Source organism: Myotis daubentonii, chromosome 8, assembly GCF_963259705.1.
Source record: "Myotis daubentonii chromosome 8, mMyoDau2.1, whole genome shotgun sequence".
In the NCBI taxonomy this organism is placed as follows: domain Eukaryota; kingdom Metazoa; phylum Chordata; class Mammalia; order Chiroptera; family Vespertilionidae; genus Myotis; species Myotis daubentonii.
In genome coordinates, this window is record NC_081847.1 from 31267928 (window position 1) to 31282016 (window position 14089).

Genomic DNA, 14089 nt, shown 5'->3' on the forward strand with positions numbered 1-14089 from the left:
TCTGATGGAGGGGAGAAGGTACCATGTTTCTGGCTTGGCCATTTGGTGGTTGGCCAGGACCCATGACAGTGGCAGCAGGCAGGGGGAAACAGGGACCACAGGTCTAAGGCTCAGAGGAGCGCCCCTGTATGTACCTGGGAGCAGCAGCAGTGGTAGGCAGAGCACTGTCTCACAGACACCCCATCACATCACCTTTTAGAACTGATTTAATAAATACACCATAGACCAAAGGAGCAGATGAGAAGACATCTGCTACATCTAAAACTAAAAAGGAACTAAGATCTAGATATACAAAGAATTATTACAAACCAACGTAAGACTGTGACTCTGATAGAGGCAAAGGCTGTGAACAGGGAAGGGGGGCCCAAAATGTTAACAGGAATGGCCACAGATGCTCAAACATCTCAGAAATGTGAGGAATGCAACCCAGCAGTGAGATGGCACCTTCCGCTTGGTAGAAATCAGATGTACGGATGATTGAGTGGGAGATGGGGCGGGGGCTTGTGCACTGACAGGGGGAATGGAGACTGAGGCACAACCAAGACACCTCACCCTCCAACCAAGCAATGCTGTTTGTGGGGAATGAGCACTAAAGTTAAAAGAAGGGGGACAGAGTGTACTGTGCCAGGACAGAACTCGGGAAGGAGCCGAGTAACAAATAGGGATGCCTTGCCCCAAGCAAGCTGCATATACCTGCCCCACCCATGTGGCACATGAGCCTTTGGAGCCCCCTCCCCAGTAGCCTGGGTATCCCCTGAGTGGCGGGGGAGGGGGGCAGCGGGGATGGGAATGTCATGTCCAGAATCACCAAGTGAGGAGCAGGCAAGTCCCCAGCACCCCACATCATATATATATTTTATAATTTTTTATTTCAGAGAGGGAGAGAGAAACATCAATGATGACAGAATCATTGATTGGCTGCCTCCTGCACGCCCCACTGGGGATCGAGCCCACAACCCCCCAGGCATGTGCCCTTGACTGGAATCAAACCCAGGACCCTTCAGTCCACAGGCACTCTATCCACTGAGCCAAACCAGCTAGGGCTATATGTATATTTTTTAAATGAGTTTGGAATTATCATCATAAGCCAACATTTGAGCTGTTCTGATGTATAACCCCACAAAGCAAAAGCACCAGACTTCCCACACGGCCCACTCCCAACCCGGCAAACACCATGGAGACCGACCAGCTGGGCACTGGCATCACTCGATGGGTGGGTGAACAGCATGGATCTGGCATGGGAAAGGTCAGCCCTTGATCTGAGATTTGAAGAATGAAAGGAACGATGTAACACCCCAGCTAGCAAGGGCATGTGAACAACCTGGACACAGTGCTGTCCTTGTCCCACCAACACCCCTTCCCCTTCCACCTAAGAGGTTTCCTGCTCCTGCCAAAAGGGATTCAGGAGACAGACACCCGCCTGGGGCAGATTTCAAAGCAGATGCATCCAGTTTATTTTGGAGTGCCTTCCAGAATTTTTCCTTGCCGCATTTAAAACACACTGAGAATTTCTCCCCCAAACCCTCAATTCTGTCAAGGCCCATGGAATGCCTGAGGTCCTTTCGGGTCCTGGAGGCTGTAGCAGAGACCAGTGGTGTCCCTTGCCCAAAGCTCCTCCAAACAGAGCCATCTGCTCCTCCAGACTGGTGAGGCTGGTCTGGTGGGGCTGTCAATCTCAACACCCCCAGGAAGTGGTGACCCTAAAGGACATACTTGGGGGGTGCCTGCCTGATAGGGGTTTCAGGCTAGCCCTCCCCAGATCCCTGTTGAGCATGCTCATCATTCTTAGAAATCAGGCCGCCAAAATATTCCTGCAGCTCCCGCAGGGCCCGGAAGCGATGGGAGATGGCATTCTTCTCAGCTTTGGACATCTCTGCGAACCTAAGGGGCGACAGCAGCAGCTCAGAGAATAGGGAGCCCAGATCAGGGAGGGTATAGATCCAACCCCCCTCCCCCCAGTTAATTCCAGAGCCCAAAGCTCAAGGATTCCCTTTCCTAGCAGCTACGTTCTTAAAAATGGAAACGTTTTAAAATCCCCTATAGGTAGAAACTCATATTGATGGTTGTGGAAGGATATTAAACTTGCTCCAGTGTGTCCAAAAGTCATTAAGGGAAGCTGGGGACAAGGGGATGAGCTGCGTGTTTGATCGGTTTTGTCATCTATTGACAGGAAGCAGTGAGGCCTGACAGTAAACACAGCAGTCTCCTCTAGCACCCTGCGGGGGGAGGGCAGGTGAGCCGGCCACTGGCCTGTCCTCCATGCCAGGACTCCTGTGAGGTGGTCATCCCACACCCCAGTGGTGGGCTTCAGATCTGTGCTGTCCAGTATTGGCCACTAGCCACGAGTGGCCATTTAAATTTGAACCAATTACAACTGAATAAAACGATTTCGGTTCCTCAGGCACCCTAGCCACATTTTCAATGCTCCGCAGACACTTGTGGCTAATTGCTACTGGACTGGGCCGCACAGATGTATACAACACTTCTGTCACCAAAGAGCATTCTCGGACAGTGCTCTTTCATGTTGTCCTCAGCCCTGTCTGGCCACTTTGAGACCTAGGCCATGCTCCCTAAGGGCCCCTCCAGCCTGGAAAACCTGACTCCAATACTAGCCAACGTGCCCCATGTAAATAAAGGAGGAAATTGGTATGAAATACTGAAAACACTCAGCACTAAGGGGGTTTAATATGATGCTCACCAAAGGTTGCAAAAGTGCTAACATTTTTCCAAACTAGATAGGGGGAGTCAGAAGACCACCCCCAAAACTGTCATATATATACATGGATGGAACAGCCAAGGTCAGAGAGGGGAAGACACTGAAGTCACACAGCTGCTCTGCTATGAGCTGGAGCCCGAGCCCAGGTCTCCCAGCTACGCCTGGCTGCCTTCCCTACCGTGGACTGGGCCACCCAGATTCCTTGCATCCACCCCAGCAGAGCTGCCTTCAGCTGGAACGGCAGTCTCAGAGCCTGACTCTGTCCATATCCGCGTGCCTGCACACTTGGGTGGGGCACTGACCCAACACACACCATGGCTAGCCTGGCCTCAAGAAGAAACTGGGCTCCTTACGTTTGCTCGTATCCATCAGGTTGAAAGCAGGGGTCCCAGCCGAAGTCCCGGCAGCCTCGAGGTACCACAATCCGGCCCTGCCGGAGGAAAGGGGGACAGGCATGTCACTGGGTTTGGAGAAGATACACTAGAGAAAAGCAGTAGCCAGTCTGAGTTTAGTTAGGGATTTGGTTAAACCCTAGTTACTAAAAACACATGGTTTCAATGGGCCCACAATGCCTGCAAATGTTTGCTAAACACATAAGTAAAATGCAGTTCTCCCCGCACATACAGGGGAGAAACATGTACTTGATATCCCTGTAGCCACCCTCCCTCTCTACAGCTTTGCCAAATGGTGACCTATTGAAGAGTCAACTGTGAAAACCTGACAGAAAACACTTTTTCCTAATAGGAGATTAAAGTCCCTAGAATTTGCAGATGAGCCCTATGCCTGCTATTACTGCATTTCTCAAAAGACAGGCTCTAACAATTAAGTGAAATAACATGATAGAAATTACTTAGCACAATGTTCAACATAAAAATGAGATCAATAGCCTCGCCAGTGTTGCTCAGTGGTTGAGCGTCAAACTATGAACCAGGTCATGGTTTGATTCCCAATCTAGGCACATGCCTGGTTGTGGGCTCAATCCCCAGTAGGGTGCTTGCAATCAACGATTCTCTCTCATCATTGATGTTTCTCTCTCTCCCACTCTGAAATCAATAAAAATATATTAAAAAATTGAAAAATGGGAAGAACCAAGATGGCAACCTAAGTAAACACTAGTACTTCCCACCTCCCACAACCACATCAAAATTACAACTAAAACACAGAACCACCTGAAAGCTGGCTGAATGGAAGTCCTACAACTAGAGATGAAAGTGCATTGAGACTGGTACGAGGCCAGAGGCATTGAACCAGCTGGTCCAATACCCACATGTGGAGTTTCTTTAATCAGGAGGGATATCTCCAAGGCCTCCTGTGAGAGGCAAGGGGTCCCAGCCCCACACCAGACCTCCAGCCCAGGGTTCCAGGGCTAGGAAGAGAAGTCCCCATAACTTTAGGCGATAAAAACTAGCGGGGCCCTAGCCGGTTTGGCTCAGTGAATAGAGCATTGGTCTGTGGACTGAAGGGTCCTGGGTTCGATTCAGGTGAAGGGCACATGCCGGGTCTGAGCTCGGTCCCCAGTAGGAGGCGTGCAGGAGGCAGCAATCAATGATTCTCTCTCATCATGGATGTTTCTATTTCTCTCTCTCCCCCTTCCTTCCTCTCTGCTATCAATAAAAATATATTTTAAAAAACACAAAACTAGCGGGGATTGTAGCTAAGTGACACAGAGGCTGTTGGAGTCCCAGGTGTTCCTCTTAAAGGGCCTGCACAAGAACTTATATGGTCCTGAGCTTCAGTGCTGGATGGCAGCTTTGGGGGAGTCCAGGGACATACAGGGAGGAACTGGACTGTTGGGCATAGGGACAAGAACTCGAGGGTGAGTTTTCCCCAACAGGAGTGTTTACAGGGGTCATTGTTCCTGTGCTGAGACCTCTCCCATCGCAAAGCTGCCTGGCAGCCATATCTGAGTTTCCATCAGCATGGTCCACACTGTTCATTCCCCCTGGTGAATCTGAGACTGCCGCCCTATCCAATTTTCAGCCTCACCCAAGCTGTTTGCAGCTGCTTTCCCATATGAAATGGCCTGTACTGGCTCAGGTTTCAGACATTGCTGCTAAAACTCTCTTAAACAAGCAGCACTGGAGTCAGCGTGCCCAAAACCTATCAATAAAAGGTCCAAGACCCAGCACTAGCACCAGCCTGCCTGGCCTCATAGCTTGTCCTCGCCTGGGCACTTCCTAGCCCAGCCGTGGGCAAACTACGGCCCACTTGAAATGAATAAAACTATTGAAAAAAAAGACCGTACCCTTTTATGTAATGATGTTTACTTTGAATTTATATTAGTTCACACAAACACTCCATCCATGCTTTTGTTCCGGCCCTCCGGTCCAGTTTAAGAACCCATTGTGGCCCTCAAGTCAAAAAGTTTGCCCACCCCTGTCCTAGCCCAATACAAATAGCAGCCATCTGCAGATTTCTTTGTAGCTCTTGCCAGGTGGCCCCAGACAGTGGCTGACTTTGCAACTCCAGGAGGCCTCAGAGCTAGTGACCCAGTGGACAGCTTCAGACCACACCAGATTACAACTCTACACATCCACAAGCGACACACTCATGGGGCAGACTCAGTGAGCACCAAAGCCCCATTGAAGCAAGTCCTATTCCATAGGGGTGTCTCCTGCATAGCAACTCTTCCATTATAGACGCAGCTGGTCCTCACAGCCAATTGGCCTGGAGGCCAATTCCTCCCAGTGACGCCAATTCCTTCTCATGATGCCTATCAAGGCTCAACTACAACAAGACTGTGCACACAGCCCACACAGGGGCGCACCTAAAGTGCCCAGCTCAGGTGACTGGGGAGGCTGAGTCACTGGGCCCTACAGGACACCTATTACACAAGGCCACTCTACCAATTCCAGGAGACATAACAGCTCTACCTAATACATAGAAACAGGGAAGCAGTCAAAACACAGAGACAAAGAAACATGTCACAAATGAAAGCAAACAAGCTACTGGATATAGAGTTCAAAGCAATGGTTATAAGATTACTCAAAGATCTTAATGAGAGCTTCAAATGACTTAACGAGATCTTCAAGGGACTTAGTGAGATTTTCGGGGATTTTAGTGAAAATATCAAAGACATAAAAGACCAGTCAGGCCCTAGCTAGTTTGGCTCAGTGGATAGAGTGTCGGCCTGCGGACCAAAGGGCTGCAGGTTTGATTCTGGTCAAGGGCATGTACCTCAGTTGCAGGCTCCTCCCCAACCCGGGCCCTGGTCAGGGCATGTGCAGGAGGCAGCCTATCAATGTGTTTCTCTCACATCAATGTTTCTCTCTGTCTTCCCCTCTCTCTTCCACTCTCTCTCAAAATCAATGGAAAAATATCCTCAGGTGAGCATAAAAAAAAAAAAAGTCAGAAATTAAACATACACTAACTGAAATAAAGAATAATTTATAGATTCAACAGTAGACTAGAGGGTTCCGAGAATCGAATCAATGATTTGAAATGAGGAAGCAAAAAACATCCAATCAGAAGAGCAAGAGAAAAAAGATTCCAAAAATATGAAGATAGTGTAAGGAGCCTCTAGGAAAACTTTAAGTGTACCAACATCTGCATTATGGGGGTGCCAGAAGGAGAAGAAAGAGCAAGCAATAAATTGAAAAACTATTTGAAAAAATGACTGAAAACTTCCCTAACCTGTGAAAGAAATAGACTTACAAGTCCAGGAAGCACAGAGTCCCAAACAAGAGGAATCCAAAGAGGCCCACACCAAGACACATCATAATTAAAATGCCAAAGGTTAAAGACAAAGAATCTTAAAAGCAGTAAGAGATGAGCAGTTAGGTACCTACAAGTCAGCACTCATAATACTGTCAGCTGATTTGTTAACAGAAACTTTGCGGCCAGAAGGGCATGGCAAGAAATATTCATAAAGTGATGAATAGTAAGGACCTACAACAAGATTACTCTACCCAGCAAAGCTATCATTTAGAATTGAAGGTCAGATACAGAGCTTCACAGACAAGAAAAAGCTAAAGGAGTTCATCACCACAAAACTAGTACTACATAAAATGTTGAAGGGTATTCTTTAAGAAGAGGAAGAAGAAAAGATAAAAAATCTGAATAAAATGGCAATAAATACATATCAACAACCAAATTTAATAAATGAACAAGAAATATAATGAACAAAACAAACTGATGAATAAAATAGAACCAAAGGCATGGAAAGACTAACAGTCTCAGAGGGAAGAGGGGGAAGGGTGGGAAGAGATTAAACAAAGGTCTTATATGCATGTACTAGTAAGCATTACCGATGGACACAGACAATAGGGTGATGAAGAGATGGGGTGGGAACCGGGTAGAGGGAGGCAATGGGGGGAAAAAAGAGGGACATCTGTAATACTCTCAAAAATAAAGATTTAAAAATAGATAAAAAGAAAAAAATTAAAAATGAGCTCAATACTGGCTGTAATAAGCAAATTCCAACAGAAAAATGTTACAAAGAGAACAAATTATAGCCCAGTGTCACAAAATGTCATGTGGCCATGGAAGCAATAAAAGAAAAAAAGTAATTTAAAAAAATATAAGAGAGGTAGTAGAGGATAGGGATTAGCCACATAAATGCCAAGTTATTTAGACCAAAGGTGAGTTCTGCTCCTGCTAGCAGGGAGACTGAGGCAGTTACTACTCTGAACCATACCCAAGTAACATACTTTATGAACATCTGCAGGAAGGCAGGCAGTGTTGTCAGCACTGGAGTTACAGCAGGCCTTGCCTTGCCCTCACAGAATGGATCTTAAGCAAAACGGGCATCAAACTAGTAAACAAATTACCAAATGCCAAGTGGCTTAAAGGGAACAAACAGGGAGCTGGACTTAAGAACAGGATAGAATGACTTGGGAAGGCCTCAGGGATAGAGCAAGAACATTCCAGGCGGCCCTGGCGGTGTGGCTCAGTTGATTGTTGTCCCACAGACTGAAAGGTCGAGGGTTCAACTTCTGGTCAGAGCACATACCCAAGGGTTCGATCTCTGGTCGGGGTGAGTACAGGAGGCAACCAGTAGATGTTTCTGTCACATTAATGTTTCTCTCTCTCCCTCTTCCCCTCTCTGAAATTAATTTTAAAAAAGAACATTCCAGTCGGAGAACATTCCAGGCTGATGCCAAGGCCCTGAGATGGGGAAGGGCTTGGCATATGCATTGCTGAAAGGACAATGTGATTACGTTCAGAGAGCTCAGGTAAGAACATGAAGAAACAGGGCCACCTTGCGTAAAGTGGGGGCTGGGCAGCAACGAAGTGCATGAAGCAGCCAAAGCTGGGGCGACAACAGGGAATGGTGGGGACAGCAGCGACCTGGCCTTGTCAGCAGGGCCTGTGGTTGTTCAAAGTTCTGAATTTTGAGAGAACATTCCCGTGTTCATAGCAGCATTATTCACAGTAGCCAAAATGTGGAAGTAATAAATGCCCATCAACTGATAAATGGATAAAGAAAATGTGGCATTACATACAATGGCGTATTGTTCGGTACAATATGTCTGATCCTTGAAGACATTATCATAAATAAGCCAGTCACAAAAACATAAATACTACAGCATTCACTTACTTAAGGTGTCTGAAGTTGGACTCTTAGAAACTGATGCCAGGGGCTAGGGAGGGGGGAAAGGGACAGTTGCTAGAGATCTGTTGCACAAGTGTGCATATAGTTAACACTACTGTACACTTAAAACGGTGAAGATGGTAATTTTTATGTTATGTGTTTTTTACCACACACACACACATAACCAGGTAAGGCAACACACCTCTGTGGTCAACCCCTGGTGGGGTCTCTGGGATAGCGCTTTGTGGGCTACAGTGGGACTCTTGGATTTTATCCTGAGCAGAAGAGAGAAAGCAGAGGAGTGAATCCGCACAATGTGGGAATATACTGGGGGCGGGGGGGGGGGGGGGGGTGCGTGCAGCCAGCTAGAGGGTGGTGTGGGCCCTGTGAGAAGCTGCTGAACCTCACAGGTAGGCATGAGGTGCTGAAGGACAGCTGGGGAAGGAATAAGTTGGGGGAAGATTCTATATAAACATGAAAAGTTAGAAAGCTGGTGTGATACTCAAGTAGTTGGATAAGGAGATTGGAACTTGGAGAAGTCTGGGATGTAGATGTAGCTCTGGGAGTTGTCTTCTTCAGTTTCCACATTTGCTTCTCAGGAAGGCATACAGTGCAGAGCTCCAGGTCAGTGATGGAGAACCTATGATATGCGTGTCACCTCTGAACTCATTTTTTTGGTTGATTTTTCTTTGTTAAATGGCATTTAAATATATAAAATAAATATCAAAAATATAAGTCTTTGTTTTACTATGGTTGCAAATATCAAAAAATTTCTATATGTGACACGGCACCAGAGTTAAGTTAGGGTTTTTCAAAATGCTGACACACCGAGCTCAAAAGGTTCACCATCACTGCTCTAGGTGCACGGGCCTCAAGAGTTGTGAGCCATTATGCGTTCCCCTCAAACAGCAGCCTCAGGGGTCACATAGATTTCGGAACTGATAGCATTTTTTCTGATGGTGCCCAGGGGCAGATCTGGGCAAAGTCCTGGGAACTAACTCTGGCTTGGATGCCTTCCCACTACCCTCCAGCAGAAGACACTGGGCCAAGAGCTGGAGTCTCAGCGCCCTCTGGTGGCATGTTGAGGAACCAGCCTGGATACGCACCGAGGTCCGGCCCCTGAAGAGGCGCACAGGCTCACTCGTGTTGCCAGTGCTGAATGCGAATGTACAGAGAGCATAGGCAGACTTGTCCTCGAACCCGGCCAGGAGCTGGTGGAGACCTGCGGACAGGTGCAGTGAGGGCTTAGCGCAGTCGGTGCCAGCTAGCCCCCACTCCCCACCCTGAGGCCCCAGACTGGGGGACATATGCCAAACTGGGGGTTTATACATGTCATCAGATTGGCTTTGTGGTGATAAACCTGCAAGTTGAGTCATGGGGAGATGGAGTTCATTTTCTGTTCTACTATTATATATGCTTAAATGCTCATTGTGTTTTTAGCAGCACCTAAAGAGGGAACATTTTAGCCTGCAACTGTAGGTGACAGAGTAGGCACTACTGGGGTCCTGGAGGGGACCCGAACCCCCAGGTCAGGCCCTGGCTGAGGCAAGGACTGGCAAGCAGTCAGTAGGGCCAGTCCTCTCACCCAAATTCAACTGCTGTGCCTTTGTTCCTCAAATTCACAGCTCCCACCACTCCATTCCCATCCACTCCTTCCTTATCTCAGCGCTCCCTAGAGTCAGGCGTGCAGGGAAAGTATGAGCTGCAGGTTATAGATGGGGAAACTGAGGTGAACAGAAGGGCTCCATGGTGGGGCTGCAACCTGAGATTCCTGATTACAAGTGGGGCCCTCCCCTAGGCCACCTCGGGATTCTCAATTCCCAACAGATCTAAAGGAAGAAATAACAGGAATAATACCTTCAGGCTTTAATTTCTCCAGAAACCACTTTCTGCAAGACAAACAAAGGTGAGTCAGACACAGGAGATGGGTCTTCCCACCGCCTTCTTCTGAGTTGCAGTCAGTCCCCCAGGGATTAGAGCCCTGGGACATCCAAGCGATTCACATGATAAAGAATGTCTCACCCTGGGCAGTGTGGCTCAGTTGGTTGGGCATCGTCCAGTGCACCTAAAGGTTGCAGGTTCAACTCCCAGGCAGGGCACACAGCCAGGTTGAGGGCTCAATCCCCAGTAGGGGGCATGCTGGAGGCAGCCAGTCCATGTTTCACTCTCACATTGATGTTTCGCTCTCCCTCTCGCTTCCTCTCTAAGAAGCAATTTTAAAAATAATTTAAAACAAACAAACAAAATGTCTCAACTCAAAATGAAGACAAATCATCCAATAGGAAAAAGGAAATGGAGGCAAACAGGCAATGCATAGAAGAATCAATAATTCAATGAAGGCCTCCAGCTGAGTGATAATTAGGCAAGTGTAAATTAAAACTGCATGTGATAACACTTCATACTCCCCACATTGCAAAATATGGGGCAATGCATACTATAAGTGTATACAGGTGCTACTGCCTTGGCAAACATACTGGCAATCTAAATGTTAAATATATACATATCCAAGACCCAGCAGCAGCACTGGTGTGCATTTGCCCCCTAACCACTGAGAGGGGCATTCAAATTGGGGTATTTGTACCCTAGAGATACAAGACCTTCTAAGGGGGTCCAGAGCACTGGATAGGAAACCCATTTTCAGCCTTTTTTTTTTTTTAAATATATTTTTATTGATCTTCAGAGAGGAAGGGAGAGGGAGAGACAGACAGAAACATCAATGATGAAAGAGAATCATTGATCGCCTGCCTCCTGCACCCACACTGGGGACCAAGCCCGCAACCCGAGCATGTGCCCCTGACCAGAATTGAACCCGGAACCCTTCTGTCTGCAGGCCGACACTCTATCCATTGAGCCAAACCAGCCAGGGCCATTTTCAGATCTTGACTTTCTTATTTTCTTTTTCCTGAAATTGATCTATCCAGGAATGTACCTCTTCAACAGGTGGGTTCCCCTTGCCCATCCCCACTTACACAATCACAGTCTCACACTTTACAAAAGAAAGGCATGCCTTTCCCCATCCCTAATCCTTCCTCAGGACAATCTGAAATACTGGTGTTGATGCCAAGATAGTGAATGATCTGCGATATCAGGTAACCAATCATTTCCAAGTTCAGATGGTTTTGGGGGCAGGGTTCTGTAAAGGGGAGCACTCACATGTAGGGGCCAGGGAGGCCCCCAAGGGCATTGAAGCACAGACAGGTATCCTCCACCAGTACAGGTCCCTGCACCTGCAGCACAAGGAAATATAGCCCTGAGACCTGCTACCAGCAACAGTCCCTGCTGCAGCCCTGAATTCCCAGGCCATCCAACCTGGAGCCAGGCCCACAGCTGGTTGGAATCTGCAGCAACAGCATATAGAGGTCCGTCCACCTGCTACCGGGATTAGCCCTTGGCTAATCTCTTATATTCGTTTGAGAGATAGGGACACCAAAAGCCCTGGCAGGCCGTAAAGCCCACTCCAGGCACGGTAAGAGAAAAGGTGGGATTCATAGTCAGACAGCCTGACCCTTCAGAAAGTGCTCTTTCTCAGTCCACAGAGGTGAGGGCAGGGATGGATAGATGTGGAGAGAATTTGGGGCTGGAATGTATGTAATTGAGAATTAGAGAGAGAGAATTATGTGTGTAAGTGGTGGTCTGGGGAGATACTACACAGTCAAGGGTGAGAAAGGCAGTATTCCAGGGCCAACATGAACCAACCCCAGAACAGCTAGGCCTGGGCAGGTCCTTGAGTCATATCCAATTGTGCCCACGCTATTGTTCTCCACTCATCCCCAGCAGGCACAGGCCCCAGAGCCACCAGGACAAAGAAGTGAGCAGAGCACACATGTGGAGCAAGCACCTGGCGAGCTGCCTCCTGACACTTCTGTATGGAAATCTCGTCAGGCTCTCCCTGGTACTCCGGCACTTATGAGGAAAAAGACATACAGAGTCAGGTCACCAGCTGACAGGAGAAATCAAACTATCTTTAAAAAATAAAACAAAACAGAGACATACGGTCAATTTTCTTTGCCACCAAAGTACATGGAAACTTGTCTCCTAGAATCTGAATGACCTGTTGCAACATGAAAGAACATTTATCACCATTCTAATCAGGTAAGTCTCCTGTCAGTACCCTAAAACTTACTAATCAGGTCCATGAGCCTCACCCCAGCCTTCAGGGTCCACTCCAGCAGGTCAGCTCCCTCATCTCCACAATCTCCTCTACTTCAGGTCTCCCATGCTAACTGCCCATCCAGAACACCCACTTCCCTTCTCCATGCTCCCAGAAACCCTATTTTTTTTAAATTAACTTATTTTTTATTGAATGTATTGGGGTGACATTGGTTAAAAAATACCTTATTTTTAATAACCCCTAGCTGAAATTTAGCATCTCTTTTAATTGTGAATATAGAAAACCAAAATAGCATTAGCAGTCCCTCCCCCACCTCCACTGATTTGTAGAGAGAATGGAAGGAAGATAGGGAGAGGGGGAGGGGGAGAAGGAGAAATATCACTGTGAGACAAACACATTGGTTGCCTCCTACCTGAGTCCTGATCTGAGGCAGGAATCAAACCTGAAACCCAGGTACGTGCCCTTGACCAGGAATAGAACCCAGGATCCTTCAGTGTGTAGGTCGACGCTCCAACCACTGAACCACACCGGCCAGGGAACCTGTGACCTTTAAATCACAAATGTCACCCTGGCAGGTGTGGCTCAGTTGGTTGACCTCCCCCCCCACCCCCCACCCCCCCGCAAAGGTTGCCGGGGTTGCAGGTTTGATCCCTGGTAGGGGGCGTGCAGGAGACAGCGATCATTGATTTTTTTCAAAAAAAAAATCACAGATGTCGCCATATTCCCTCCCATACAATTATAAGAGATATCTCAAAATATCATTTACCAGTACAATCACATTTTTAAATTTTAATTTTAAAAAAATTGATTGATTTTTAGAGAGAGCGGGAGAAATTTGTTCTACTTATTTATGCATTCACTGGTTGACTCTTTATGTGCCCCACCTTGGCTATCAGGATGACACTCTAACCAACCGCACTCCTCAGCGAGGACCGACCCTGAGGACCACATTTCGGGACCGCGGTAGGGCTCGGAGGGCCCAGGTGGGATGTCTGTCCCGCGCCCTGTCGCCCTCGAACCAGCAGCGCGGCCTGGATCAGCTCAGAAGGGTGTCGGGAGCCCGCTCTGAAGTCTAGCTCAGTAAGTGACCTCGGGACAGGTGCCGAGGACCCCGCCACTCCTCTGAGCTCACCAGCCCTGCGGCCCCGGCCGCCCCACTCCGCGCGGTCCGACCCATCCCTGCGGGTCCGGCGCTCCACTCCCCCGGCGCGACTCTCCCGCGTGCTTCCTCCTCCCGGAAGCCAGTTCTCCGCCCCGTCCCCAGCCGACCTGGCCACACGCTGCCCGCCCCGCCGCCTCCTGGCCGGCCCCCCACACCCTCCCGGCACCTCCTCCAGCTTCTTGGCGTTCCCCGTGACAAACACGAGCTCCTTCCCGGCCAAGGAGGCCGCCATGGTGAGCCTCAGCTACCTCGCGGCCCCACCGGAAGCCCCTCCACCGCGGGTTGCAGGCACTTCCGGTCTGTGGCGGAAATGGGCGGCCAGCCTAGCGATCCCGGGCAAGGCAGCCTCGGGATCGATCCCACGGCGCGCATCGGACAGCGGCGACAGCAGCCGGCTTGCAGAGGGAAGGCCGCCCTGGGCGCCGGAGCCCTCGCCCAGAGCCCGGGAAGAAGAGGGCGGTTATTCCGGATGAGCAGCCTCGGGCGCCGCGCGCTAGGAGGAGGACCCTGGCGCCGCCACCCTGCTCCCCCGGGCAGCGGACTTCCCGAGTGCAGGTTGAGTGCTCC

The 14089-nt window shown here is 48.9% G+C and overlaps 1 protein-coding gene across 6 annotated transcripts; it reads right to left on the reverse strand.

The window, feature by feature from the left end:
* Positions 1–1430: 1430 nt before the first annotated feature.
* Positions 1431–13839, reverse strand: ITPA (inosine triphosphatase). Of its 6 annotated transcripts, XM_059705685.1 has the most exons (9): positions 13689–13839; positions 12243–12300; positions 12088–12152; positions 11403–11476; positions 10107–10138; positions 9356–9471; positions 8452–8524; positions 3070–3146; positions 1740–1881 (listed from the first exon to the last, which is right to left on the reverse strand). In XM_059705685.1, the coding sequence occupies exons 1-8, from the start codon at positions 13752–13754 to the stop codon at positions 3085–3087; spliced, it is 546 nt and encodes a 181-aa protein (XP_059561668.1). In that variant the 5' UTR covers positions 13755–13839; the 3' UTR covers positions 1740–1881; positions 3070–3084. The 6 variants fall into 6 exon arrangements, with proteins under 6 accessions (XP_059561663.1, XP_059561665.1, XP_059561666.1 ...); XM_059705680.1 differs by lacking the exon at positions 8452–8524 and having other exon boundaries at positions 1431–1881; positions 13689–13838; XM_059705682.1 differs by lacking the exons at positions 8452–8524; positions 13689–13839 and adding an exon at positions 13493–13552 and having other exon boundaries at positions 1431–1881.
* Between the last annotated feature and the right edge of the window lie 250 nt (positions 13840–14089).

Coding starts and splice junctions, on each gene's coding strand:
- ITPA (XM_059705680.1), bottom strand. CDS start 13,754: ATGGCGGCCTCCTTGGCCGGGAAGGAGCTCGTGTTTGTCACGGGGAAC. Junction 12,301..13,688: donor ACGCCAAGAAGCTGGAGGAG/GTGCCGGGAGGG, acceptor ATGTTGCAACAG/GTCATTCAGATTCTAGGAGA. Junction 10,139..11,402: donor GGCCTCCCTGGCCCCTACAT/GTGAGTGCTCCC, acceptor TTTGTCTTGCAG/AAAGTGGTTTCTGGAGAAAT.